General features: G+C 40.9%; 1 protein-coding gene across 1 annotated transcript in view; it reads right to left on the bottom strand.

The window, feature by feature from the left end:
- abca2 (ATP-binding cassette, sub-family A (ABC1), member 2) overlaps positions 1-27972 on the bottom strand; it is a 123782-nt gene that overhangs the window by 33172 nt on the left and 62638 nt on the right. The window contains exons 7-23 of the mRNA XM_033619700.2: positions 25884-26060; positions 22781-23002; positions 21298-21674; positions 18009-18168; positions 17192-17320; positions 16868-17035; positions 14951-15047; positions 13322-13495; positions 11618-11720; positions 11206-11320; positions 8264-8454; positions 6436-6586; positions 6065-6269; positions 5807-5971; positions 5223-5403; positions 4884-5096; positions 597-793 (exon numbers count right to left, since the gene is read on the bottom strand). Coding sequence (XP_033475591.1) covers positions 597-793; positions 4884-5096; positions 5223-5403; positions 5807-5971; positions 6065-6269; positions 6436-6586; positions 8264-8454; positions 11206-11320; positions 11618-11720; positions 13322-13495; positions 14951-15047; positions 16868-17035; positions 17192-17320; positions 18009-18168; positions 21298-21674; positions 22781-23002; positions 25884-26060 — 3025 coding nt within the window. The remainder of the gene's footprint in view (positions 1-596; positions 794-4883; positions 5097-5222; positions 5404-5806; positions 5972-6064; positions 6270-6435; positions 6587-8263; positions 8455-11205; positions 11321-11617; positions 11721-13321; positions 13496-14950; positions 15048-16867; positions 17036-17191; positions 17321-18008; positions 18169-21297; positions 21675-22780; positions 23003-25883; positions 26061-27972) is intronic.

Genomic DNA, 27972 nt, shown 5'->3' with positions numbered 1-27972 from the left:
AAAGGCAGATCATTGTATTTTCCAGAATTTTGGTTATTTTCTCTTTAATCATGAATTTAAAACAGACTTTGAACTACAGTTACTATAGTTAAAACTGTATCCATAACACGTCCATCTTAAACATAGTTTGTCAGTTTTTTGTTGAGTATGCAGTCTGACCTCAGGCAGCCACATCCTCTGCAATGAAGCAAAGTAGGCCAAGGGATTCTTTGATGTGCAAAAGAGCCCGTCTTACTGAGGGATATGCTTTAATAAAGTGGCTACCTGAGGTGAAAACTGAAGTAATCCTGAGAGTAAAGGAGATTTTTTTTTCTTTTTTCGGGCAGTCAGTCTCTTAGGAGATAATATATTGTACGTAGGAGATAAACTTAGGTTTTGGCCGACATTGCCTGGGGAAAAAAAATCACGTTGCCTTTCAGGGCTTACGTAGAAAACAGATTTGTTGAGGCACACACAGTAACAGGAAAAGACATTTAAGATTCAAGTGCCATGACTTTCTTTTCTTCCAAACTACTCTGGACTGCAATGAGAACCTTTTGAAAAAAGTTGCTGGAGCATAATGCAAGGATGTCCCCTGGTACTGAGTCTCCACTCACCCTGTTTGTACTTGAGGATTAGGTCCCAGATGGCCCTGCGAGCGTAGGGGTCCACCCCCGCTGTGGGTTCATCCAGGATGACAGCCCTGGAGCCGCCAACGAAGGCAATGGCGACAGACAGTTTCCTCTTCATTCCGCCAGACAGAGTCTGAACCAAACTGTGACGCTTGTTGGATAACTCTAGGTCAACAATCATCCTGGACACACACACACACACACACACACACACATTGAAGAGGAAGAGGTGATTCAACTATCTTTATTAGTGTCTATAACTATAGTTATACAGTATCTACTGTATGGCTATTTCCATGACACTAATCCCATTAGTACAACATCAGCCATTTCATACTCACCAGTGTGCTGCCCCCAGTTTTTTGTGTTTGACAGAAATCATTTACTAATGAATCTAAATAATGATTAATCTACTGATTTTTTCAGTTGCTGTTTAGTTCTGGTCAGTGAAACACGCTGTAGACATTTGACAGTAAGAGCTGACCAGGAAAAGGAAGGATTATACCCACTGAGTTGCTAGAAGACTGTGAGTGAGAAACATCTGTTCAGGAAGTGTTGTGCTTCATTTACATTAGCTTAACCACAATTGAATAGTGGCAAGTGGAAGCAGCCAGACACAATTAATGATTAAAAACAGTATTTGTGTTTATTTATCACTTCCTGTCAAGGAAGTGTTGAAATTATTAACTATTATCCAGTGTTGTTGCTGGGGAACAGAAAAAAGAGGCCTGTTCGAAATAAAGGCCGCTGCAGTTGGAGTTGGAGAGGCAGTACTTGATGTGAAACTGTCAAACACAGTTGTCATTTAGAGGAAAGGACAACAACTTTTATACTTTCACGTGAGCCTCAACACAGAGATTCCTACTGTCTCTACTGGTTATTTGTAAAGAGAATTTTAGCCCCCTGTTTTGTGGTTAATTTTTTTATTGTCTGTAACTTAAAAAAAACTAGGTGATTAAGATCATAAATATGTGTAGTAAGACTGCAGGCCAGCAATAATGTAGTATAACACTGTTCTACAAGTGCCATTTGGTGAGAAAAGGCCAAGTAACTGTTAGTGATGTATCAAAACTCCCTGTAGAGTATTACAAAGCATTTTTAGATATCCTTTGCCCCAATATTGTTTATCAGGGGATGTTTAAGAAGGGATGTTTAGCCCCTACTTTTAATAAAGAATTAATTTCACTTATTCCTAAATCAGGTCAAGATGCAGCTGACCCCTCAAATTTCAGACCCATTAGCCTGCTAAATCTTGACAGTAAAATTCTGTCCAAAATCTTTGCTGAGCGTTTACAGAATGTGTTGCCAAGTATCCTTCACCCCAGCCAAGCGGGATTCATGAAAAATAGATATAGAGAAAAAATAGAAAGCCTTTGGATAAGGTAGAGTGGTGTTTATTTTTCTCCACCTTAACTAATTTCAGCTTTAATTCCAATTTCATTACATGGGTTAAAACATTATATAAAGAACCAAAGGTGGCAGTGATGATGAATGGAGTAATGTCACCCTTTTTTAAACTCTCTAGAGGGACATGTCAGGGGTGTTCCTGAAGTCCATCATTTATAATTTTTTTTAGCAATCTTAGCAGTTGCTACTAGGGCACACCCTGGCATCAGAGGAATCAAGGAAGGGGATAAAGAAAATAAGCTTTTACTTTATGCAGACGATGTATTAGCAGTGATACTTGACCCTCTGGGGTCCCTTCCACATCTGATAGACACTACTGAATCATTTTCAAAACTATCAGGTTACACTATAAACTGGAATAAATCTGAAGTAATGCCTTTTTCCAAAATTTGTCTCCCTTTTATGGTGGAACAATTCAACTTTAAGCGGGTTCACAAGGGTCTGAAATACCTTGGCATTAAACTCTTCCAGGATGTAGGTGGAATGGCAATGCTTTATTTTTAACTCATTGGTACAAAATATCAAACTTAATTTAGAAAAATGGGATAAGATAGAACTTAAATTATGGGGAAAAATAAGCATCATAAAAATGACAGTGGCTCCCCAGTTTAACTATATTACAATACCATCTATTATATTTAAACAATCTGATGACAAAATAAAACAATTTCCGTGGAGTGGAAAAAGATCCAGGATCAAATTGAGTAAGTTATATGCCCACAGGGAGAGAGGAGAATTGGGACTTCCTGATCCACCACTGTACCACTTATCTTTTGAAATGGCTATAGCAAAATATTGGGATGATGCAAAAGATAAAGCAGCCTGGATGGACACTGAATACAAGCTGTATTCACCATTTAATCCTATTGCTGCTTTATCTCAAACAACAAGCAATATTACAAAGCCAGTCCTTCTCCACTCAAGAGATGTGTGGATCAAAGTCCACAAAATGTTAAAAGAAACACATAAGTTACAAAGATATTTCTCACTGTGGCACAATCCTGCAATCTGTAGTGGAAGAAATACTGTGTATTGGAAGCAGTGACATTCCCGTGGTTTATGCACCATTTGTGATTTATTTGAGGATGGCTTATTTCTTTCATATAATACAAATAGAGCAGCCACACACATCCAAAAAATGAAAAAGGGCTGGGCTAAATGAATAAAACTGAAAAGACAAAGAAAAGGGGCCACAGGTCACAGGTGCCCTTCTTCAGGCTGGTCTGACGAGGGCACCTGTGGCCCGAAACATCACTCCAGGTTGGTGGAATAAATGCACCTAAAGGGAGCTGAAGTGTGCAGACTTTTCTTTGTCTTTTTATTTCTTTCATATAGAAATCTGGTTGAGTGATTTAATTTGGTAGGGAAAAGGACATTGTTGTAAGTACTTACATATAAGAGGTTGCATTATGTCAGAGTCCTACAATGTAGCTGAAAACATCATTATAAAGTATCTGAAATTACCACCAGAAAACCACAAGGCTTCACAATTTTATAAAGTAACTAACTCCCTCCTGTGTGATATGTCTCTTAATTTGAAACTGATTTGGCAAAGGGACCTCTGAGAAGAAACTGACAGTGACAGATGGTCTAAAATTGTGTCAGGATGTGGTAAATATGTGAAAGGTGCCAGGGGAAAGCTCACACAATATAAGGTGTTGCATAGATATTACCATACACTGTTACAACCCAGAATGAAGTTGTTAAATAACAACAGCTGTTGGAAATGTAAAATTGAAATAGGAACATTCCTGCACTATACATGGGAATGCAGTTTGGTCAGACCACTCTGGATTAAAGTATTAGAAATTATAAGTTGTTGGTTTAGTTCAGAAATCCCTTTAAGTCCAAAGTTGTGTTTACTGGAGGATCGGTCGCAAATACCAAACGTATCCAAGTGTGCGTTTTCTGTTATTGTGGTTCTAATAACTGTCTGTTGAGTCATACTGGAAGACAACAAAGGCCCCGGAACTGAAAGAATGGGTTAATGCAATGGTGGAAATAGCATCTAATGAATGTATGTTCAGTAGAATAAATGGCGATCAGGGGAAGGGAGTATCATCACCGGTTATGGACTCATATCAAAACGGAATATTAGCCCACATAATTATTAACTTGCTCTGTGACAATGAGACCCTGTAGAGTGATGTATGAGGACATATGTGTGACATGTTATTGTTTGTTAGTTTGTTTCCTTCCAGACTTATTTGTTAAGTGTTCTTTGTGTACTGGAGTCCACCTGCATATTTTAAAAAATATGTCCCTTGTATTCATGTATGCCCGGATAGTCATAATATTAATGTATCAAAACCTCTTTTAAAATAGCTGGTAGGTTTAAAAATCATTGTGATATTATGGTTTTGTCTGGTTGTGTGAAGTTGCAGTGTGTTATTGTTATATACTTAGCTATTTGAGTTGACTGTCTTTATTTGTCATTAGTGCACGATTATTCTGATTTTTATTTTTGTACTTAAAGCTAATTTTTAAGGGGCTTGTGATGCTCAAATACTAATGAAACTTGTCAGAAGTCTTGAAAATAGATTTGTAATATGGGTCTTGTGCTCTCTCTCTAGTGCCACATAGTGGACACAGGAAGTAGTACAATATTTGCAATAAGTCATTTCTGTCACACCTTTAACACAGGAAATAACATTTAACTTATCCATGCAGTGTCCAACAGTTAGAGAAATGCGCTGTCACACTGACTGGCATCCCACCAGGACCACTGGGTATGCGGGAAAGGGTACAGGCCCGTTAACTGCTGCTTGCAGCTTTCATTTTTTCATCATATTTATCTGATCGTCACACGCAAGAAATGAATTCCCGTAAACTAAACTAAATTAAATGCAGTAGACATGTACTGACTTGTCCATCTCCTTGCGTATATCTTCTTCAGCCATGCCTTTGAGCCTGGAGTAGAACCACAGATGCTCCTCCACACTCAGCTTGTCAAACAGGACATTATGCTGCGGACACATGCCCAGGTTCTGCCGAATACGCTCCATCTCCGTGCGGATGTCATGACCATATATGGTGGCAGAACCAGAGGTGGGCGGGAACAAACCTGTCAGGATGGACCTATGACAATTGTGTGTATACAGTCAGTGGAGTATTGCATTGGTATAGCATATACCAGTATTTCAGTTAAACACTGATCTTCAGTGTAGACATAAACACACACACACACACACTAGTCTCCCTCACATGGTTGTGGTCTTGCCAGCGCCGTTGTGTCCCAGGAAGGAGACTACCTGGTTTTCATGGAGGTTGAGGCTCAGTTTGTTGAGGGCCAGTTTGCTGCCAGTCTTGTACACCTTGGTCAGTTTGTCTATACACACCACCAACGACAGGTGACTTGGCTCCTCCTCTATGCCCCGCATCTCCTCTGGGGTCACAATGACAAAGGGAGAAATAGCGAGCAAAAGATATTACTTAAATATCAAAATACCCATTTTCTGTGATCTTACTCTACTTTTTTGGCACTCTCACTTACCTGTTCCTTTTGTGGTCACATACATGCTGGCTTTTACTGCTCTTTTTAGTTTAAAAGTGACTTTTAGAGAGCAGGTCAGTGTACAGTGAGTTTTTCAGCATACAGAACTCCAAAACATAGTTAAACTATACATCAAATAAATATTTCCAACCCCCAGTTCTGACAAAGAATGTCATTTAATATGTTTAGATAGCCTTGTGTTTAGGTTTGACTTGGATAAGTGGATCTATAGAATATGAGAATCTCATTCAAATGCTGTGTCTTCATCAGGCCCAAATATTTTTTTTGTCTGTACCAGATCTCCGCTGGTCCATAGCACAAGCCTGATCCTCCTCCATCACACTGAGCCTGGCAGCCCCGCCTCCACACCACGGCCAATCCCAGGTCTCCACACGCCCACTGCCTGACCAATAGGACCTCTGCAGGGGGAAGTACCATGGGCGGGGCAGCCCATACATTCCTGTGAAGAGGGGAAACATATTTAATCTAATCTATCTGGAAAGATATGATTGAAAACAGACCTGTGATCATTCAGAGGGCAGTGATTTCATACCTGGATGCACAGCTTCTATGTACCAAGTGAGTACACCATACACACCGGCATCGATGATGAGCATCATCATAGACAGACCCAGGTTAAAGTCATCGCCCTCTACTGGTGACTGGCTGATGGTCCGCCACTGGATGCCAACACCTGCGACCTCATACAAGGCAAAATACTTGGAGCCCAGGCCAAAGGCTGTGGTGGACATCAGAGACTGGAGAGGAAATACAGGAAACAAGAATGTATTCACCTCAGTATCATCTGAATTATCTAAGTTGTACAGCCTCACAGTGACATGCAAGGAGCAAGTTTTACAATCAGACCCCAAATGTTGTTAGATTAAAATTAAAAGGATAGGATAAAAAGAGAAAATGCCTTACAGCAATGCACTTCTCAAAGGCAGTGATCTTATCATGGGCCACCTCCTCTCTAATGGCCACATACATGTAGGGCACGTAGCTGAGGAAGTAGATGATTCCTCCACAGGCTGAAGCCAGCTTGGCCTTAGAGTAGATTACTGACACCAAAAAACTGCAAAACAAAGGGAAGTTACTTGGGATAAGCATGAGTACTTGATTACTCAATTTGGATGTCAGTATTCATTCAAAGTAAAAAGTAATTGTTGCTCAACCTTGCAGTAAAGATGACTTTTCTTGTTTTTTTCTTTTTACAATTAAAAATGGGTATCCTGGGTATTATTTCTTTGTAGAGCTGCATGCAGCGCATTGCTTCGCTCAGTGCCTCCTTGTCCCACTGCCGCAGTCTCTCTATTTATTTTATGACAGTTACTGTGGAAGTGTGAGCACTGTGTTGGTGAGAATCTGCTTGCACACACACAAACTCACTCACTGACAGGGCTGACTGTTAGCATCACACGGCTAATTTTACCTAATGAATATTAACAGGTTTAACGACAGAGTCAAGCAGTTTCTGTGTCAGTGTGAGTTAGTTGGGACTGTAATCCAGCTTGATGTTGGATGTTAGCTGATGTGTTAGCTTGTGCTAACCAGGCAGATACTGAAATGATGAGGAGGAGGGTGGCTCCAAAGCCAGTCCTTCAGCACTGCATCTTAACTACGTAACAGCAGCAACAGAAAGTGTGCTGATTTTTCTTATGTTAACTTTGAATTTATGGTTTAATAGGCTGATTGAATGCTCAATAAATGAATTCAATAAATGAATTTCAAATAGCACTCAAATATGGAAACTGCCCATCCAAGTTATATAGGTGTCTTTATCATTTATTATGTTCATGAAATCTCATATTGTCTATGGAGGGAATCAAAATAATAACTCCTTTTCAAAAGCTTGGCACAATCAGTCAAAGGTTGTTCAAACAAAATCACATACAAAAAATCAAAACAATCAATGTTCATACAATTTCCTGCATTAATACACATTCATATCAACCTAGCAATAACAGACTATGATATAACTGGTTATCGTCTTATCAGTGGTTGTATTGGTAGTGAGAAAAGAATTCCCATTTCATGTACCTCTGATAGAGCAGATACGCTTTTACTTAAATCACTCCAGCTGTCTACACAGGCCGTGTAACAATTTGTGTTCAAGCATATTTTTATGATTTTAAGTGTATTTCCTTCACAACACCTATTGTGTGTTGGGCTCTGAGCACTGCCAAAATGCAGTTCACTCAATACCGTCCTGCATCCCTTGTAGACACAGATGGAGGACTGAAGTTACTGCTGCTTTACTGCAAGCGTGTCAGCCTGTGTGTGTGTGTCTGTGAGTACCTGTACATGCTACATCGTGAGGACCAAAAAACAGAGTGAGGACATTTTGGCCAGTCCTCACTTTTTCAAAGGCCTGTTTGTGAGTACCTGTACATGCTACATAGTGAGGACCAAAAAACAGAGTGAGGACATTTTTCAAAGGCCTGTTTGAGGGTTAAGACTTGGTTTTAGGGTTCAGGTTAGAATTAGGTTTAGGTTAGGGATAGGGTAAGAGTTGGGGTTATGCATTTAGTTGTGATGGTTAAGGTTAGAGTAAGGGGCTGGGGAATGCATTATGTCAATGGGGTCCTCACAAAGATAAAAGTACAAGAATGTGTGTGTGTTGGGCCATTAAGACTTTGGTGAGAGAGTGTTTTCTTAGAGTGCAAAAGTGTCAACTGCTGAGCTGTGGAAATGGATGTTTTTTGAGAAGTGAGCTTTTCATAGTGATTTTCGTGGAACTAAGTGATCTCACCAGAACATGATTGTCGCTACGGCATAGATGGTGAGGAAGAGCCAGATGATGAAGGGGTCGCTGTGGAGCAACACCCGGCCATACTTCAAGATGGCTGTCAGAGCGGTAACAGAAATGGACAACTGAACAAAGCCAGTAATGAACCAGGCCACCCAGTGGACAGCATTGTTCAGACCCATCATCTTCATCACCTGAGAAAATGGCAGGATGGTAGTATGTCAGAATTTGTAACTACATTTTCCTACAGCCCTATTTAAAACTGGACCACTGTGGGTTGGTTTGTTCATTCAGTGGTGATAAGGACATATTTACTCTTCAGTGTTATATCTGAGCTTTTGCTACATAAACTAAAATTATGCAACTTAAAGAGGGGCTGCAGCCATTTAGTATTGCACTTGCATAAAATTATTAAAGAAAAATGTTGACAAGAATGATAAACACCTGTGCAGCAGAAGCTTTAAATCCCCAATATCTCTCAAGATCCAAAAACACTGGATCCTACACTTCCCATGATGCAACTTGATAATGATAGTGTTTCTTGATTAGATCCTCCTAGCTTGCTAAATGCTAATGTCTTTCACACTCTGTGCTTCAGTCAGCAACACATCTTATCAATTCTTAATGTTACTATTGTTATTAATGTTGCTGCTATTGTTTTTAATGCATGGTGACATGGTGATGATCATCATTATCATTCTAACTTTCATACATTATATACTGCTCTTACAGATAATTAGCAAAGACTGTATAAACATAGTGGATGTAGCCACCGTGACATCACCCATTGGTCTGTGGACTCCCATTCTGAAGCCTTGAGTTAGACATTTTGGCCATTGCACTCTTCGATTTTTGGAGCCAGAGGTGACAATATTTACATGAGAGGGTGGAGCTGTGGCACAATGAGTGGTGGATCTGACTCATAGACTATGGTGATGCCTAGCAGACAGCCTGTCACTCAAAACGTCCACAATCTCAATTACCAAATCCGTTTTTTTTTTATCAGGCTGTAAACATGTTTATTTCTGCTGTAAAGTTGGGTATCTTAACATGGGGGTTTATTGGGATTGAATCGCTTTTGGAGTCAGCCTCAAGTGGCCATTAGGGGAAATGCCGTTTTTGGCACTCCCATGTTGGCTTCATTTTTCAGTTCATGAAGGTTGTCGCTTGGTAATAACATCATGGAGGAATGAGAAGTGAGGCTACGTTAAGTTGCCAGGACAGCAAGCACTGAAGGATCCCTCCAAGCTGCCCATCAGCAGAAGGGGAGGCAGCCCGACAGGGAGGCAAGTGCGGGGTTGGCAGAATCCACCCCCAATTTGATTGCAGCCCTGCCCATATCGGGGGAAGCTGGCCTGTTACTCGTCTACCCCTTCCACTGTTGCCAACTCCTCAGTAAGAAAAGTAGCTATTGGCTGTCCTAAAAGTTGCTAGAACTCGCTAAATGACGTCATTGCCTAATTTGCATAATTGTCCATATGCATGTAATTGTAATGGATGCTGTAGAAGAGAGGAATAACATCGTGGGAGAGACAAAAACTGAGTAAAAAAACACCCTGAATATGTTTAGAACTACAAATGAACCTTTTTTCAGTGATTTATATTAGACAAAGAAAATTTTACATTTACATCCCGCCCTGACTGTAAACCAGGTCGGGATCAGAGCGATAGATCAGCCAGCGGCGGTTCCGCGCATGTGCGATTCACTTGCAGTCTGGATGTGGAGGGGTTAACGTCTCCTGCTCTGACTGCTGCTGGGAGGGAGGACTGGGCTGTCTGTGAGTGCTTTGGGGCGAGAGAGGAGCTCACGGCAGCATCCGCTGCCCGTTGAGAAGAATGATACGTGCTCTCACAACAGAGTCTCCAGAAGTCTTCAATAACATCAGAAAAAGTCGCTAGATTTGTCGCTAGTCGCTTTTTTGAAAAAGAGTTGCTAGAGGGGTCTGAAAAGTTGCTAAATATAGCGACAAAGTCGCTAAGTTGGCAACACTGACCCCTTCTTTTCCACCTTACAGCATCCCCAAACCCTTCAGCATGTCCTCTGTGGAATAGGTAGCGAGAGTGATGATTTTTTTGCTTCTCCCTGGGGGTGGACCAAGGCTTTCTGCCCATGCACATCATCAAAACCCACAAACCAACTGCCACCAGGGTCCATGCAGAGGCTCACCAGATCACTCAAAATTAGTTCAAAACAATAAAGTGGCAACCTGCAGGGCTGAAACCTGAAGCAAATGCATGTCAAGTGCCAAAAACTGAAGTTCCTTGAGGATGGATGCTTTAAGTGATCGGCTGTCTACGAGGTGCCATCACAGTCTATGAGTCAGATCTGCCCCTCACTCCTCAACACCTCCACCCTTTCATCCAAATATACAGCTATAGTTATTACCACAATTAATTTCACCGTCAGCATGGTGGTTATCATCATCACCATTATCAATGTTAACACTGATGTAGTTATCTCCGCTGCTTACTTTTGTACTCTGTACACTGTCCGTGTACTCACATTAGCACTATAATATCTTAAAAGAGCTGGTGCTTAGACAGGTTTAAATCTAAAATATCAGAGCTGCATGCTATAACTGGCTGTGACTAAGATGTCTGTGCTGACAGGTTGTAAATGACAAGAGGAGCTGCTGGAGTCTTCACACTGTTATCATGGCCATGCAGCAACAAAGAGAGCCCAGACAGGAAGAAAGGGTCAAAGAGATGTACACCAGTAATGTTAACAATAAGAAAGCAGAGGGGTATGGTGAGAAAAATGTAAAACATTGCCAGACTTATTTTTAAAAAATGATAATTATAATATTAAACAACAACAACATACTAGCAATGGTCAGGGAGAAAGCAGCAGTGATACAAAATATTAATATCAGCCTGACAAGTTAACCAATCAATTTAAGTCTGACCCCTCAGACTGACAACAGACATACATCATACAGTCTAACCTCTTTGAGGCGATGCTCCTTCTCAGCCACAATGTGCTGAATCATCATAGCTACTGAGTAAACCCAGGAGATCACCATACACAGGGGCATCATGTGCTCAATCACAAACAGAAAACTGAAAAAAACAACAACACAAGGTGTCAGGTAAAGACCAAAAACACACAATTCTGGACTCATTTATATCCACTTTGGACCTTCAGAATCTCTAACGTGTACAGATTTGTAAAATATAAAAAAATATAATTATCACATATGAAGAACACAGGTTTTTTTAAACATTTTGAAATAAACAATGTTTCATACTGAATATATATTTGTATGACAAAACATCTCTGCCTGATTACTTGTCACTGTCAACATTACGATCTGAACAGAATCACAAAAAGAGAATATGACAGAGTGCATTTCTTACTCATCTCTGGTGTAACATGGGTAGGGGAACATCTGAACGTAGTTGCCAGGCTCCACCACGTCATGACCCACAAACGTGTTGATAATGGCTCTCTCTATCATATCTGAATAAAGTCAGAGAGAGTTACTAAATGCGCTAAATATGCATTACATTTACATTACATGTTCCCATAGCTTTGAAACAGACTCCTGAAAAATAGGGAATGCAATGGATATTAACCCTTAGTTTGCTTCACTGCATTAAATGATGATGGTCCAATCCCAATGTCCACACTTGCCAACTTTAAGAAGCATTCCTGCAAAGTCTGCGAGGGCTTTGGGCTGTCCCACTGTCAAACCGTCAAGTGCTTGAGGGCTCTCTCGCAGACATTTTGAGCCACGCAAAACTTGGCTTAATAGCAACAATTTTAAACAGAAGTACAAAATCTGCTCCATTATAGTACAAGGTTCGCAGACGAAACAATTATCTTTTGCAAGACATGTTTCTCCCACATATACAACATGCTAATGTTATTAGCATAAGCCTGTGACATTTCCCATTGCATAAATTAGCCTAGTGGCTAGCAGACTTTTCCTCTACTCATATGAATTCGGGATGAATCAAACAGAAGACTTTAAATGCCACTGTGTGGGGGATTTACTGTCCTCATTATTTACTGTCTTATCTGTGCAATAATATTAAATTTAAGAGTTGTTTCCACTGAGGGAAATGGTTCCAGTTTACAAAAATAAACAGAAGGGCTGTGGTGCTGTGACATGTAGTTACATCTCAGGGGAGGTGTGTGTCAGTCTACAGCGTCTACGCATTGATTCAACGTACAAGTATAAATCCCACTTTAAGTCTATGAGGGTGGAGCCTGGGGCTGGGCAAAGGTAAAAGTAGATTGTATGAAATTAAACAACATTTTTTTTATGTGAACTACTTACTAACAAAGAAATTATTCCCATCACAAACTCTGAGTGTAGTGTTTTCTCTCTATTATACTGTGGTTATTACTGCTCAGTATTAAGCAGGGACAGTTTCTGAAAAGAGATTACTGTGTTAAGTCAGTGCCTTGACACAAAATTCTATTTGCCTTTATTGTACTGGGGTGGAGGCAGAAATGTCAATGCCTGAAAAAATAAAATCAAAACATGGGCACACAACACTCAAGAAAACTTTCCTTTTTGTAATTTGGGTTATACAACTCAGTCAGTTAATCTCTCATGTCAACAATGAAGTGTACAATGCTTTGGCCATCTCTGAGCCAACACATCCGACTGTGCAGCGTCAGTGTGGATGCATCATTGTGTTTCCACTTTCTGTTCTGCAGCTTCTCTGCTCTCTGCTTCTAAAATAAAAGATGACGTGCAGTGAGAAAGTGCTTCTGCTGCAGCTTGCATTGGCATCTTCACAGGTGTGCCTACTTCACAGAGCACAGTGGTAAACACTTATCCAGAATACATTGTTTTCTCTGTAAAACAAACTAAACAATGCATTTGACATCGCAGTCTGTCTCCCCTGCAGACCCGTGCCGAGGTCTTATATAGGACTTATAGCACAAGCTGTTGCCATGTGCAGACTGCACTAAAAACAGCAAGTCAGCTTTTTTCACATTCCAACAATGGCAGGGGTGCAGCAAATTAAATATAACCATGTATTCCAACCTGTGTCATGATGAATATATATTTAGCCCTCTGGAAACATTGTATTTCAGTCACCTACCTTGGATCCAAACAAAACCATAGAGGAAGTAGAATTTCCCCCCGGTGTTTGGCCCAGGACGCCAGTAGGCCCGTCTGATTTCATTGGTCTTCTCTGTAAAGCTGGAGTTTTGTCTAATCTTGTACAGAACATGGGGTGGCAGGGAGCCATCTTTGTTGGTCTGGAAAATCACACCTGGAAAAAAAAGAACATATCAAATCAGTAATGGACTGATGGCTCAACCAACATACCAACATAAGACTGTAAGTTGAAGGACAGTTGCAAAACCTGATTGATTTTGATTCAGGTCTGTTTGTCCTGATCTCTCTTTATAGCACTGGCTCTATCATAGACAGTGAATTCTGTTTTTACTTTTTTACTCTATTTGCACTGGAGTTGCACGTCACAACTCCATTGTGGCTCGGACAAGTTTAGATGCCCACTGCATTTTAAAGCAGTCTGTTTCTTCAGTAGCCACATTTTGTCATGCTTTGTTCATTTTAATTTGTTCTTCTGCTTCAGGTGTTTGTCAAATATACTGCTTTGTAGTTTTGCTGACATTGTTGTTTTGGCATCCAGAGTGCAGTAACTGCCCAAACTATAGTTTAGCTGTGGCTTTCAACCATCACTAGCACAAACTAGAATTACTGCTGCGTGGTTGTATGTCTCCGTGCAAAAGTCAAGTTTCTCTTACAGTTTACATCCATGTCTGTGAAAACATGGACGCTTTACACCCACTGTCCCTTGACAGCACTGAAGATCTATACAACTGGCACAGTTTCAAGGTGGACACCCAAGATTAGTGTCACCAATTAAATATCTGACCAAATACTTCCCCTTCTGTTTCTGATAAATGACACTCAATGATGGCCAGAGAATGCAGAACATTATGATGTCACAGTGAAGTTTTGGATTTAAAATGTCATCACTTCATTGTTTTATCCTGTTTGACATTTGTGTGCACTTTTATCATAATAAGCATGCGAATTCCTGAGTTATGGCAGAAAACATATTTTGTGAGGTCACACTGACGTTGAACTTTGACCTGAGACCACAAACTTCCAATCCATTTATTCTTCAGCTCAAGTGAACATTTGTACCAAATTTGAAGAAATTCCCTCAAGGGGAGATATCACATTCACAAGAATGAGATGGATGCAAGGTCACAGCAACCTTGACCTTTGACCCTTGACCACCAAAAGCTGATAATTTCATCCAGTCCAAGTCAACCTATGTGCCAAATTTAAGGAAATTCTCTCAAGGCGTTCTTGAGAGGTCTGGCCACTGCTATCGCTGGCAAAGAGGCATAAAAGAGTGATTTTGTCATAAGTGCCTTCATTTCTTAACTGTCTTTTTTTATACTGTCATGATGTTTCACTGACATGACATCATGTAATTCTGTCAAGATGTGATTTACAATTTTGCACATGGCAATATTAAAATATTTTGCACAAAAGTGTAATTAATCTACACTAAGTGTATTGCTGTGGTTTTATTAGCGAAATTAGAAATGCATGCATGCATAAACTAAAAAAATCACATTGTATCCAAAAATTTTCTTGCATTGGCGCATAAACACTTTCTACAAGCATTTGTTTTAGTATCAACTAAGGTATCTTGATCAAAGCCTGACACAGAGGGATGACTCACTTGCAAACACAGACACGTTGTCCTGGTAGGCCTGGTTCAAGGTGTAGTTAACAATACTGTCCTCGTCAGGAAAGCCCTTGAAGACATCCACACTGACCTGGAAGCACATGGCAACGACATAAATAATGTTCCACAACAGAAATGGATTCATCAGAAACTATTGTTGGAGGTAAGCACAAAGATGAAACCATCATACTGGATTACTGCAGCATCTGCACCTCTGCACTACGATCAATAGAAAAGTGTGCCTTTGACCTTTTCTGTCCTCAAACTGGGTCTCTGAGCAAGTCAAGAGATATTTAAGGAGATGTAATGATCTTGGCCAACAGTATTGATTCTTAACAAATTAAACTTTTATTAGAATGTGAACACAAACATTCATTCATACAACTGCCTCTGCCTTCTCGTAGTAAATGTTCACAACATATGGCTTTGTGTGTTGTTGAGCCTGTCAGTGGCAAAAACAAGCAACTTCAGTGGATGTAAGTTGACAGTACGAACATGCCTGTAGCTGGCTGCAGCGCTCAGGCTCAATGGACCAATTTCAATTGTTGTTCTGATCACTTAGACATAAAAACATGGAGCCATAGAGTCCAGGTTGAAAGATACTTAAGTTACCCTTTAACTCCACCTCTGTAGTTACACACAGTTATGAGATTGATATCCATTTGGACATTACACTCTCAAGGAAATAAGCAAATAAATGAGGCATAGTTTGCTGACATTATGACCTGACACTTTACAGTGTTACTGGGATGATAACACTCATGCCAATGCCCTCTGCACCACCCCAGCCTCCTTTTATGTTGTATTTCATACTGTTTATTAAACTCAGATTTATTGTTCATGTATGTGTTTGTTGGGGAATTCGCCCTCTCAGCAGAGTCCTTGTCGCTGTTCAGATTCACAGAGGACTACCTCAAATAGTCTTTTCCACCCAAATCTGACTGTATAACCACTTGCAATAAATGTTACATTCCTTGGCATAGGTGTTTTTGACTGAAGTGCATTTCCTGACCTTAAGCAGTTCTGCTCACAAGTTTACACACCCTGGCAGTATTTGTATTATGCACTCTTGCGATCAGGCAAAAAGCAAGTCTTTTATATCTAGTTGGATTCAAATTAAACTATAAGACATCACAGAATGTCACAATCATTAAACAAAACACAGCAATACAGAAAATACTGAGATGGTCCCTATTCAAAAGTTTGCATACCTTTAGAGTGGCATGAAAGAGTTTTGGAACCACTGGTCAAAATTTTGTTTCCCGTGAGTAGTTAAGCAAGAAGGAGATGAAATCATTTCTAAAAGGCATTAAATTAAAGACAATGTATTTCTTCAATATTTTAAGCAAGATTACTTTTTAATTTCAATCTTTTGTAGTTTCAAAATAACAAAAACAATTCTTGTTTGGGGGATTTTCACCCATTCTTCACTGCAAGAGGCTTCTAGCTGTGTGAAATTCTTAGGCTTGTGGCTCTTGCGGTAGTCCATTGTGGATTTCAAAGTATATTTAGGAGCACTGTCCTGTTTTGTCCATATTGTCCTACCAGATGTTCCATATTGTCCTACCAAGTACACCCCAAACTAGACTGTATCTAGCATTGTTAGTTACATATAACTGGCTGGGAATACACTAATTATCCAATGCCAAACATACAATAGTGATCCAGGAATTAACAATGTTTAGGCTTGAACTATTGTTTTTGTGGGTTTGGTCAACTGTAGATTTGTACCACTTCCATCTGGAGTGTCAGAACTCAGGGTTTCAACAATCGATAGATAACTTTTAGTGATTTTGATTTTTCTGCTCTCTTGCTCTCAAGCAGGTGGTGTTCAGCTGACCCAGCTGACTCAGGCACATCCTGTGCAGTTGGCCTGTTCCTTTTGGAACCACTGTTTCACACTATACCAACCTTAGACATGAAGCGCGTCCAGCCGCAGGCAGCATTGTCAATGGTGTCCAGCTGCTCCAGCAGGGTGGAGGTGTTAGGCAGGCTGTAGTTTCCCTCCATCAGACCCTGCACCAGCTCACTGTCTGTACCATTCAACAACTCAGGGTGCTGCTGAAGCTCCGCAGACAGCTGGAGGTAGAGGAGAAAGAGGATGTTTACATGTTACATGTTTTCTGTTCTGTATGTAACTTAATGGGAAAATATCAATGTGCAGATAATTTTGTTCACATCCTGATTGGACTGTATAATTAATAATGACAAAAGATGACTTGTGTGTGAGTCTACCTGCTGTAGCCACAACAGGTGGTTGTGCAGCCGGCCCTCCTCCAGGAAGATTCTGAGCTGGGCGGAGATGTTGAGCCACACCCGGGTGTAGTGTGTCACGTTACCGACAAATGCAAATGTCTCATTTGCCTAAGTGCAAAAAGTTGACAAATGTTTTCCTTTTTCATTATATTTTGTATGAATTCAAACATTTGTCCATATGGTTTCCAGTCTTTTCTTCCTCCCTCTCCTCTCTCAAGCTCTTGGCCTCCCACACTCACTGCTATCTCCACCATCTTCAGCCCACTTGCTCAGATAAGAGATCTGCCAATAGTCAGTCTGTGCTCACCCACAGATAATCAGTGGACATTTGTGCTTATGTTAAGGCTAAGAGAGACCAGCAGCAACATGCTAAAGAGCCATATTAATCAGGTGGCTTCAGGTGAATCCAGCATGTTGAACAGTGCATGATTAATGAATATAAACAATGAAAACATTCACACAGTTTGCTCCATAGTCTATCCTAAATCCTGCTGGGAATCAACATCTGTCAGTGAAATTACACATGCAGCGTTATCAAGAGTAAACTATTAATATCAGGCAATAAAAATAATAAAAAAAAACAGAATTATATGATATGCAACAGGTAACTCATATGATAAGAGCTCATGAGGAGCAATGTCGAGAGACATGGGGAGGGATAGACAATGTTCACATGACAATAACAAGACATAACATGTCAGTGCCACATTTAAAGCATATTTTCCAGGTTGTTAGTGAGAATAATGCGAACAACTCTGCTCATACACCTTCACCAAAGACAGTGCTGTCTACTTGCCTTCTGAATCACTTTATCCACCTGGGAGCCAATGGGGGAGTAGAGGATCTTGGGATTTGTAGTCATCAAGTGAACCAGTAGGCCCAGATTCCTCTGTTCTTTGCTGGTGAATCCCAGAGAGCTCATATTCCCCTGCTTCAAAGCCTCCGGCTCAATGATCCTGCAACAAGAGCCACAGGTCAAAGGCCATTAACTTTACTGCAGAGTCACAGTACTTGGGAATTTGATCTGCAGTTTATATGACACCTCACACATGTTTTTCAGATCAATAGAGATGAAACAGAATAATTCTCCCCATAAATCAAGCTACAAGTTTACTAGGCTCATGTCTCACTGTTCCCATTATACAGTTTTTACACTTCACAAGACACAGCAATGCAGTGCATACACACAGTATAGTTAGAGGAAAACTCCAGTTTATTATAAATTAGGTTCTAAGTTTTGTAGTTTTTAGTAATCATTTCAATTAGCCACAAACACAGAGGGAATTGCTAAAGTGTGGGAGCAAGTTTGACAGACAATAAACACGAGCAGTCAGACAGGCTGTGAACAATCTGACAAGTTATTTAAATTCTAAAAATCTATCCGGAGGTCAAACTAAAAGTAGAAACACCTGAAGTGTCTGTAGAATGTATATTTACAAAGGTTTGATTACTGACCCAAACTAACCCTTTGTCTTTGTTTTATCTTCTATATAAGTGTGAGTGAGCTGGTTTGGTTTAAAGCTGCATTAATAATGCATTTTGGCCAGTTGGGGCAAGCTAAAAAACAAATTTCAGTCAGGACCACTTTTGTCAAAGAAAACTTTATTTCCATTTGCAGTATTATATATAGGAGTATGGCTCTGTTCTGGGGACTCTCTCCCTTTCCTCTGGGTTATGCAGAAAGCCTAAGCCCTTCCACACGTCAAGGTTGAAAGCCTAACGCACAGAGAGCACCAAAGAGAGCGCAAACCTCCCTGCCCTTCCATGTGCCTACATGGAGAGCCTTAGGCAGGGAAAAGAAGCAGCAAAGATCCCTCTGGGAACAGAACAGAGTACTGATCTCAATTTTGAAAAGCATATTACTAATATCACAAGAACAACATCTCAAGCAAGTAATACTACTATAATTCTCTTTTTGCAGGATTATACAAACAATTGGTCGGACGGCTCCAACTCATTCAAAATGCAGCAGCCAGCAGCAGTCCTTACACACATACACTAAAATTTAAACATACTTCTCCAGTACTGAAATCACTTCACTGGCTCCCAGCACAATACAGAATCACATACAATATCTTGCTAATAGTCTATAAAGCACTTAATGGTTTGCCTCCGTACATTTCTGATTTGTTCATTGATTGTAACACGATCAGGCCTCTCAGGTCATCAGGCAGAGGATTTCTAGCTGTATCCAAAATTAGATCCAGTTCTGGTGAGAGTGCCATCAGTTACTGTGGTCCTGCTCTCTGGAACAAGCTGCCTGCTGATTTGAGGTCCAGCACAACAGTGACCATATTTAAAGGCAAACTTAAGACTTTCTTCTTCTCCCAGGCTTATGGTTACTGTAATTAGTGTGTGTGTGTGTGTGTGTGTGTGTGTGTGTGTACTCATTTCATTGCACTTGATCATGTCGATGTATTTGTGTTTTCTATATTATTATGTTGATATTGATGACAAATGCTGGAGTCTATGTTTATGGTTCTTATGTTCTAATATTTTTTTATCTATTGTCTTTGAATGTAAAGCACTTTGAGTTGACATGTAATGAAATGTGCCATTGCCTTTATTTAGCTTAGTTAGCTGACACTGTGCTAGCTTTATGTGCATTGCAGTGCACATGGAGATGCGATAGGGCTGCAAAATGTGATGTTTAAATGAGGTTCAGACATTTTTCAAAAGTGCAGATATTTTTTTAACCAAATACAAACTTTAAATGCTGTTTAGAGGAGGTGCTTTGTGGCAGGTAGCAGACACGCACACACACACACACACACACACACGCGCACACACACACACCAAATGCCAATTGAGCTGCACAGTGCTGGGCTGTGAGCACAGGTTCCACCAGAAGACTTTAGGCCCTAATGCCACTCTCATTAAGTTTGTTTCTGACAGTTTGGTCAGAAACATGCACTCCAGTAGCCTGCTGGAGGTCATTTTGTAGGGCTCTGACAGCGCTCCTCCTGTTCCTCCTCACACAAAAGAGCAGATACTGGTTCTGCTGCTGGGTTGATGCCCTTCTATGACCCTGTACAGCTCCCCTCCTGTAACGGCTGGTCTCCTGGTATCTCCTCCATGCTCTTGAGTGTGTGCAGGAAGACACAGCAAACCTTCTTGTGACCACACATATGGATGTGCCATCCTGGAGGAGCTGGACTACCTGTGCAACCTGATTGGACAGCAGTTACCGCCTCATGCTACCAGTATTGACAAGGACACAAGCAGAACACAAAACTAGAGAAGAATCGGTCAGGAAGGATAAGGAAAGAGTAACTGTCTGTGGACACCACATGCAAAACCATTTCATTTCATTTTTGGGGGTTGTCTTGTTTTTGCCTCTCCATTGCGCCTGTTGTTACTTTCACTTGCACTAAAGCAGGTGAAACTGACTCACAATCACTTGTGCTTTCTACTGTAAATGGACAGATTGATATCCCCCAAGTTTAACTGGCTTGGTGTTATACTGTGACGATTAAGTGTTCCTTTTTTTTTTTTTTTTGAGCAGTGTATATTCACTCTCTGTTTAGCTCTGGTTTGGTCTCCAACAACTCTCTAAATGTTCACCAGCTAGTCAGTTACTGTGTCTGTCTGCAGTTTGGTTAAACTGAGCTTTTTCACTGAAAAAAGCTTCTCCCTGCAGCTGGAAACACATGATGCAAAGCAACAGGCTAAAATTCTCCACATAGTTAAGGGGAACTGTGCAATTGTCTGACAATTCTCTGTGGGTTCTCTGTGTTGCTACAAGTGAACATTTTTACATTGCACTTTGTACTTTGACCCATTTTACATATAAATATATTGATTAATGCAGCTGTTGGATAATCTGTCATTTTTGTCCCTTTGGATGTCTTATTATCATAGGTCTCAGCAGTTAATACTGTGGGATCAGTTTTATTCTTATGGACAGTAATGATGGTCACAATAAAAATTCAACCAAAGTTGTAATAAAAAGGGATTATTTTTTAAAATTCTTCTCTGTGCTTTGTTTCATTCTCTTCACAACATCATGAGAATAATGTTCTTCACACAGACTTAGCTACCATTTAGTCATTTTTGGATTTCATCACCTCTTTTGTCTCACCCACCTGTTGTTCCCACATAGAATTGGCTGCAGTCCGGCCCACAGTTGTACAAATGCTGAAAACTGAGAGTGAGGGTTCTCTGCTTCCTCCTTCCCTTTCCCTCCTCCTGCCCCTCCACCTCCCTCTGCTCCGTCCTCCCCCTCCTCTCCGGGGATGTCGGTCGTGTTGGGGCCCCAGGTGGTGGCGTTAAGGGGCCATGTCACATTTGTGGGGGAGGCTGGAGTCCGACCAGTGCAGGCACCTTTGGGCAGCAGGCGGGCGAGGCCAGAGAGCAGGTCCACATCCTTGAGAAGCCTCTCCACATCAGCCAGGTCCTTCAGTAAGGCTCCAAGGTCAGACTGGGAGAGAGGAACCAAAGAGTGGGGCTGTTCCAGGTGTAGCTGGTTGGAGAGGGTGGAGGGAGAGAGGAAGAAAGGGTGGAGGAAAAGAGCTTGTGAGCAAACATAAACTGAGCACAGGTGAGCACCACCAGCAGGAGCAGGACCTGCAGCCCCTACACAACAAGCCAAACTGCGTGAAGAAACGCTGATTTTTGAGGAGACTCTGCTTTATTTAGTGTTCAGGTTTTAATCACTTGGTCTGTTTATTAGGAGGTAAAGGGACCTCTGCAGATAAAACCTCCTCAACAATTACACTAAAGGAATTCTAAGGTCCTGATCACATTTTTACCATTTTATTTTATTTTATTTATTTCACAGTAATTAGTAGCTAGTTCTTAAAATGGACAGTTAGAGGGTACTTGCTGTAGCTCTGGTTGGGTGAGAGGCTGTCATCACATAGTTTGTTGGGTACAGGGAAATGGAGATCTGTGTGGGTACATAAGACCCTAAAAAGGACAGTGGATTATGGGAAGTACCATCAGTTGGTCTAGGAGCTTCGCGCCCAATGATGGCTGTTTCAAGTACTGCACTTATATGCTTCCACACATATCCTTGCTTATTAATAGAACTTTCCAGACCTTCTCCCACCCCACCACTTTTCCATGCTGTGTCCAAAATCACTGCCTATTTACTACCATCTGTGGTGCATCTCTACCCTCCACCATTTTATTTGAGTGTCTCTGTCTAACTCACACACTGTCCACATGTTGCCCTCAACATTTCCCACAATGGAATAAACAAAGTAGAGTCCATGGCATGTATACCACTTCCTGCCAACAATCCCCCCAATGTGTCACATTTTATCGATGTAAAAATTACACCTGTGAGTGAAGATGATGATTGATGTCTGAAGTCTCTATTGACAGCAGCAGCCCAGCAGTTAGTGGGGGCTATTTTACTTTAAAGGAGTGTTAGAATTGAGAGGTAGCTGTCTTAAACTTGTGCACCTGACTACACACAAGATGTTCACAAAATTGTTTCTTGCTCCCACATGATGAAAAAAAATACATCTTTCTGAACTTTTGGGCTCCACAATACACAAAGACATGTCATGTAAAGGAAAACAAACATAGCCCATGACAGCTGTGGATGTATATCTGCTGTACCTTCTCGGTGACACTCTGTGGGTTGATCTGCTCTTTCAGCTCGACGCTCAGCAGCCTGAAACGCTCTGACCTTTGACCCTCCCCTCCACTGCACACTGCGCTGCGATAGGCCTGCAGTAGTGGTCGCTGCTTCTCAGGCACCAGCAGGATCTTACTGAGCTCACTGGCCCCACCCTCCCCACAGGTGAGGATCTCCAGCATGGCTCCAGTCAGGAGGACCCCCTGTGGAAGACACAGTCAGACATCTAAAGGTCCTGGCACTTTAATGCCTGCTTATTGTTATTGTCCCTAGTTCCGTCAACATGCAATACTAAACACTTTAAGTAATCTGAGCCTGGAGATCACTTAAGTTCATATTTTTGTTAGTATAAGAACTTAGATACTTAAGATTTTCATGCAGACATGGAGAGCTACAGAAGACATTAACAAAGGTTTACAGTTAGTAAGGTGACTTTTACATACCGATAATCGACATTTCACTTAAAGTCCATTCTTTGGAGTTGCTGTCTTTGTCATGAACATTTGATTTTTTGTTGAGCAACAAATATTACATAATGCTTGTCCTATTTTCACATCGGACTGACTTGGTTAGTTAAATTCATGGTTGCTCCTAGTAAATTTGGAATGCATCGATTTATTGGGCGAACATACCAGCCAATATTCGGCCATAATAAGATAACATTTACTGATGGCAGAGGCAATTTTTTTTTTGCTGTGTCACATTAATTTTGCACAGGTTAAATGTTGCGCTGATTATTTGCGGTTAGATGTGGGCAGCAGTAGCTAGCATACTCAGCTGCTGATTCTGAGAAGAAGCCACTGGCTGGACCTGACTTGTATGGCATGAGGTATGAGGGCAACGGGTGCCATGTACAAATGTGGTCTGTTTTCAAATTTGCTTTCATTGAGCAGCTGTTAAGTACTAATAAAAAAAAAACACATTCATCTCACTAAGAAGTGGGCTATGGGGTACCAGTGATTTTTTCTTCTTTTGATTATAGCATCTGGAGGAGGAGGCGGATTATAAAATGAAAAAAATATAGAAAATTGTATCAGCATCAACTATCGGCCACACATTTCTATTATTATGTAATATTTTGCTAATTACAATTATAGCCGATAAATAGGGCCAATAATACAAAGCCAGACTGCTTTCATTGACTCGTCAAGGGCAGCATCTACACACCTGACACAGTGGGTGATGGTACATACACCTTTAAACTTGGTTTGCAAGTGGCCAATAAACACAGAGAAGGAGAACAACAACAACTGCAGCAGGATTAATTGAGGGTCTGACCTCCAACCGCCTGACACCTCACCAGATCAACAAACTTCCTGCAGCTGTTAAACAGGTTAGTCACAACGCTGAAGGACCGTCTCCAGAGTGTTAGCACGAGCTAATTAGCAGCAGCGGCTTACATCCAACACCAAGCTTTAAAAAGGCAAGATTCTGTTGTTAAACTTATTAACAACTGCTAGCCGTGTGACGCTACAGTTAGTGATTATTTGTATTGTTACCTGGCAACCCAGTCTGGAGCACGTCTCTCTCTCTCTCTGGCTGTGCGTGTGTGTGTGTTAGGCACAGCCACTAGTTTGTCTGAGTTGAGTGTTAATGTGTGAAGTGAATCAACAGTGCATCATTATTCTACTTGGTAGTTGTAAGCTAGTCTATTGTGGGATGGTGAGATGGTGCCAGGGTGTGTATAAAAAAACTGCAGCGTGATGATGTAAACATTTCATACACCAGAGGTAACTCAGACCTGCTAATGTACGTGCAACCCGTTCATATGAGTCAGCTGTCACTGTTTGTTAATAGAGACTCCTCTCTGCAGTGTAGTATATAAACTTTACTGGTACACCAGAGAATTACACAGTAACACTGGGCTTCATAATCTCCCTCTCGCTTACCCGTAACTATAAATTTAATACTGATTAAAAGTCATTTTACTTTCATAATCTTGTATTTATTATGTTCATCTATAGTCTAGGGTTATATAGGGACAGGAGCATTGAGTGTAGGCCATTTGAAAATACCCCAGAAAATCTCCCTGTTTTTCACAGCCTAATGTTGGCAGGTATGGAAGAGTCAGAACTGTTCTTTTTGTGTTTGCTGTGTTAGCAGTAGAGATGTCAGTTTGATTTGGCTCAGTCAGGGCTAAAGAATATGAAATCAGCCATATTTTCTCACAACATTTTAGCCTTTCTTACCCTCAGGTGCACATAAACTACAGGTTATACACTTCTTTTCAAAATACAAAAATGTGAAATTATAGGTTATCGTATCGTTTATTTGCCATGAGAAGCAGGTAATTATTGGTTATTAGTATCGGTTGAAAAAATCCACATCAGTGCATCCCTAAATTTTATATGTTAAAGTGCTTCACATATTTTTCCATAAACAGTATGGAGACATGTGCAATAAGATAAATATGATGTAAATGCACAATGAAGGATTAAATTTGTGCTCATAAGGAAACACCTTCAGGGTTATTACCTCTCCTTAGACTTTTCAGACATGACCCTCATTACGTTTAAAAAAAACTTGTACTTGCATGTAAAAAAACAATTATCATAACCGCACATATTTATTTTTCTAAATGGGACTTTAAGTTTCGTTAAATTTATCCTTACGCAATGAAACAGAAATAGGATTTTACTAAAACTTTTGTCAATCTATTTAGCTATTTTTCTGTCACACATTACACATATTTTATATGTTATTTCCTGTCATCTTAAAAATCATCAAAGAGACTATTTGATACACTGCTAAAACTGCAAACATTTACTGAAACAGTCTCTATATCTGCCTTTTAATCACTATTCCTCAATTCAGTTATCAGGTTTTTTTTGCTGCCAGACTCTCCTCTTAGTTATTTTGTCACTGTTCGGAGATGGATCTTGATGATCTCATACAGTCCCCAAATACAGCAGAGGTGAGCAGAGGGGTAATCAGGAGCTGACAACGTGTGTGTCGGTATGCAGGGCTGTTAACGGAGCAAAGGCTTGCTCTCTCAGTCCTGCTGTTTGTAAGGTTGCACACTGCAAGTTATGTTTCAAATCTACTGTAATAATGCAAATGTAAATAAGCCATGGCTCAGTGTACCTCCACTTCTTTCAGACCCTGTTGGTCATTCCTCTGGTTTCCTGTGACTTCGGTGAGGCCTAAAGCCTGGGACATCAGCTGGAGAAGAGCCTGCCTGTGGGCTGCTTTTGTGGGGTCACGTAAGGCTTTGTTTATCAGACCCCCATCCAGATAGTGTACATCTCCCAGCAGCTTCTCCTAGGGGTGGGGGGTGGGGGTGGTTAGGCAGGAGAGGCAAGAAAGACATCACTGTTAGGATCAAATTCACACTTAATCAGTGTGCATACCAATTAATACAGCTGTAATAATGGTTAAAGGATTTCATCTGTCACTGAGCTGTGTGTGTGCATGTCTTTAGGCATTAAATGAAGTCTTGTCCAAATATCTTATCATCACCAGTGTAGGAAATGAGCAACAAGACAGGTCCCTCGACTCAGGGTTCCCATACCTTTTTAACACTGAATTCAAGGACTTTCCCAGTTCCTTCAAATTTAAGGACCCAACACATTATAGTTTGGGACACAGATAATGGTTTAGAATTTTTATCATTATACATATATGTGTGTATATATATATATATATATATATATATATATGTGTGTGTGTGTGTGTGTGTATATATATATGTATGTATACATATACGTACATACATATATATGAATATATATATATACAGTACAGGCCAAAAGTTTGGACACACCTTCTCATTCAATGCGTTTTCTTTATTTTCATGACTATTTACATTGTAGATTCTCACTGAAGGCATCAAAACTATGAATGAACACATGTGGAGTTATGTACTTAACAAAAAAAGGTGAAATAACTGAAAACATGTTTTATATTCTAGTTTCTTCAAAATAGCCACCCTTTGCTCTGATTACTGCTTTGCACACTCTTGGCATTCTCTCCATGAGCTTCAAGAGGTAGTCACCTGAAATGGTTTCCACTTCACAGGTGTGACTTATCAGGGTTAATTAGTGGAATTTCTTGCTTTATCAATGGGGTTGGGACCATCAGTTGTGTTGTGCAGAAGTCAGGTTAATACACAGCCGACAGCCCTATTGGACAACTGTTAAAATTCATATTATGGCAAGAACCAATCAGCTAACTAAAGAAAAACCAGTGGCCATCATTACTTTAAGAAATGAAGGTCAGTCAGTCCGGAAAATTGCAAAAACTTTAAATGTGTCCCCAAGTGGAGTCGCAAAAACCATCAAGCGCTACAACGAAACTGGCACACATGAGGACCGACCAAGGAAAGGAAGACCAAGAGTCACCTCTGCTTCTGAGGATAAGTTCATCCGAGTCACCAGCCTCAGAAATGGCAAGTTAACAGCAGCTCAGATCAGAGACCAGATGAATGCCACACAGAGTTCTAGCAGCAGACCCATCTCTAGAACAACTGTTAAGAGGAGACTGCGCCAATCAGGCCTTCATGGTCAAATAGCTGCTAGGAAACCACTGCTAAGGAGAGGCAACAAGCAGAAGAGATTTGTTTGGGCCAAGAAACACAAGGAATGGACATTAGACCAGTGGAAATCTGTGCTTTGGTCTGATGAGTCCAAATTTGAGATCTTTGGTTCCAACCGCCGTGTCTTTGTGAGACGCAGAAAAGGTGAACGGATGGATTCCACATGCCTGGTTCCCACTGTGAAGCATGGAGGAGGAGGTGTGATGGTGTGGGGGTGTTTTGCTGGTGACACTGTTGGGGATTTATTCAAAATTGAAGGCACACTGAACCAGCATGGCTACCACAGCATCCTGCAGCGACATGCCATCCCATCCGGTTTGCGTTTAGTTGGACCATCATTTATTTTTCAACAGGACAATGACCCCAAACACACCTCCAGGCTGTGTAAGGGCTATTTGACCAAGAAGGAGAGTGATGGAGTGCTGCGGCAGATGACCTGGCCTCCACAGTCACCGGACCTGAACCCAATCCAGATGGTTTGGGGTGAGCTGGACCGCAGAGTGAAGGCAAAGGGGCCAACAAGTGCTAAACACCTCTGGGAACTCCTTCAAGACTGTTGGAAAACCATTTCAGGTGACTACCTCTTGAAGCTCATGGAGAGAATGCCAAGAGTGTGCAAAGCAGTAATCAGAGCAAAGG

Source organism: Epinephelus lanceolatus, chromosome 9, assembly GCF_041903045.1.
Source record: "Epinephelus lanceolatus isolate andai-2023 chromosome 9, ASM4190304v1, whole genome shotgun sequence".
Lineage (NCBI taxonomy): Eukaryota > Metazoa > Chordata > Actinopteri > Perciformes > Serranidae > Epinephelus > Epinephelus lanceolatus.
This window is presented reverse-complemented; position numbering and strand designations above follow the sequence as displayed.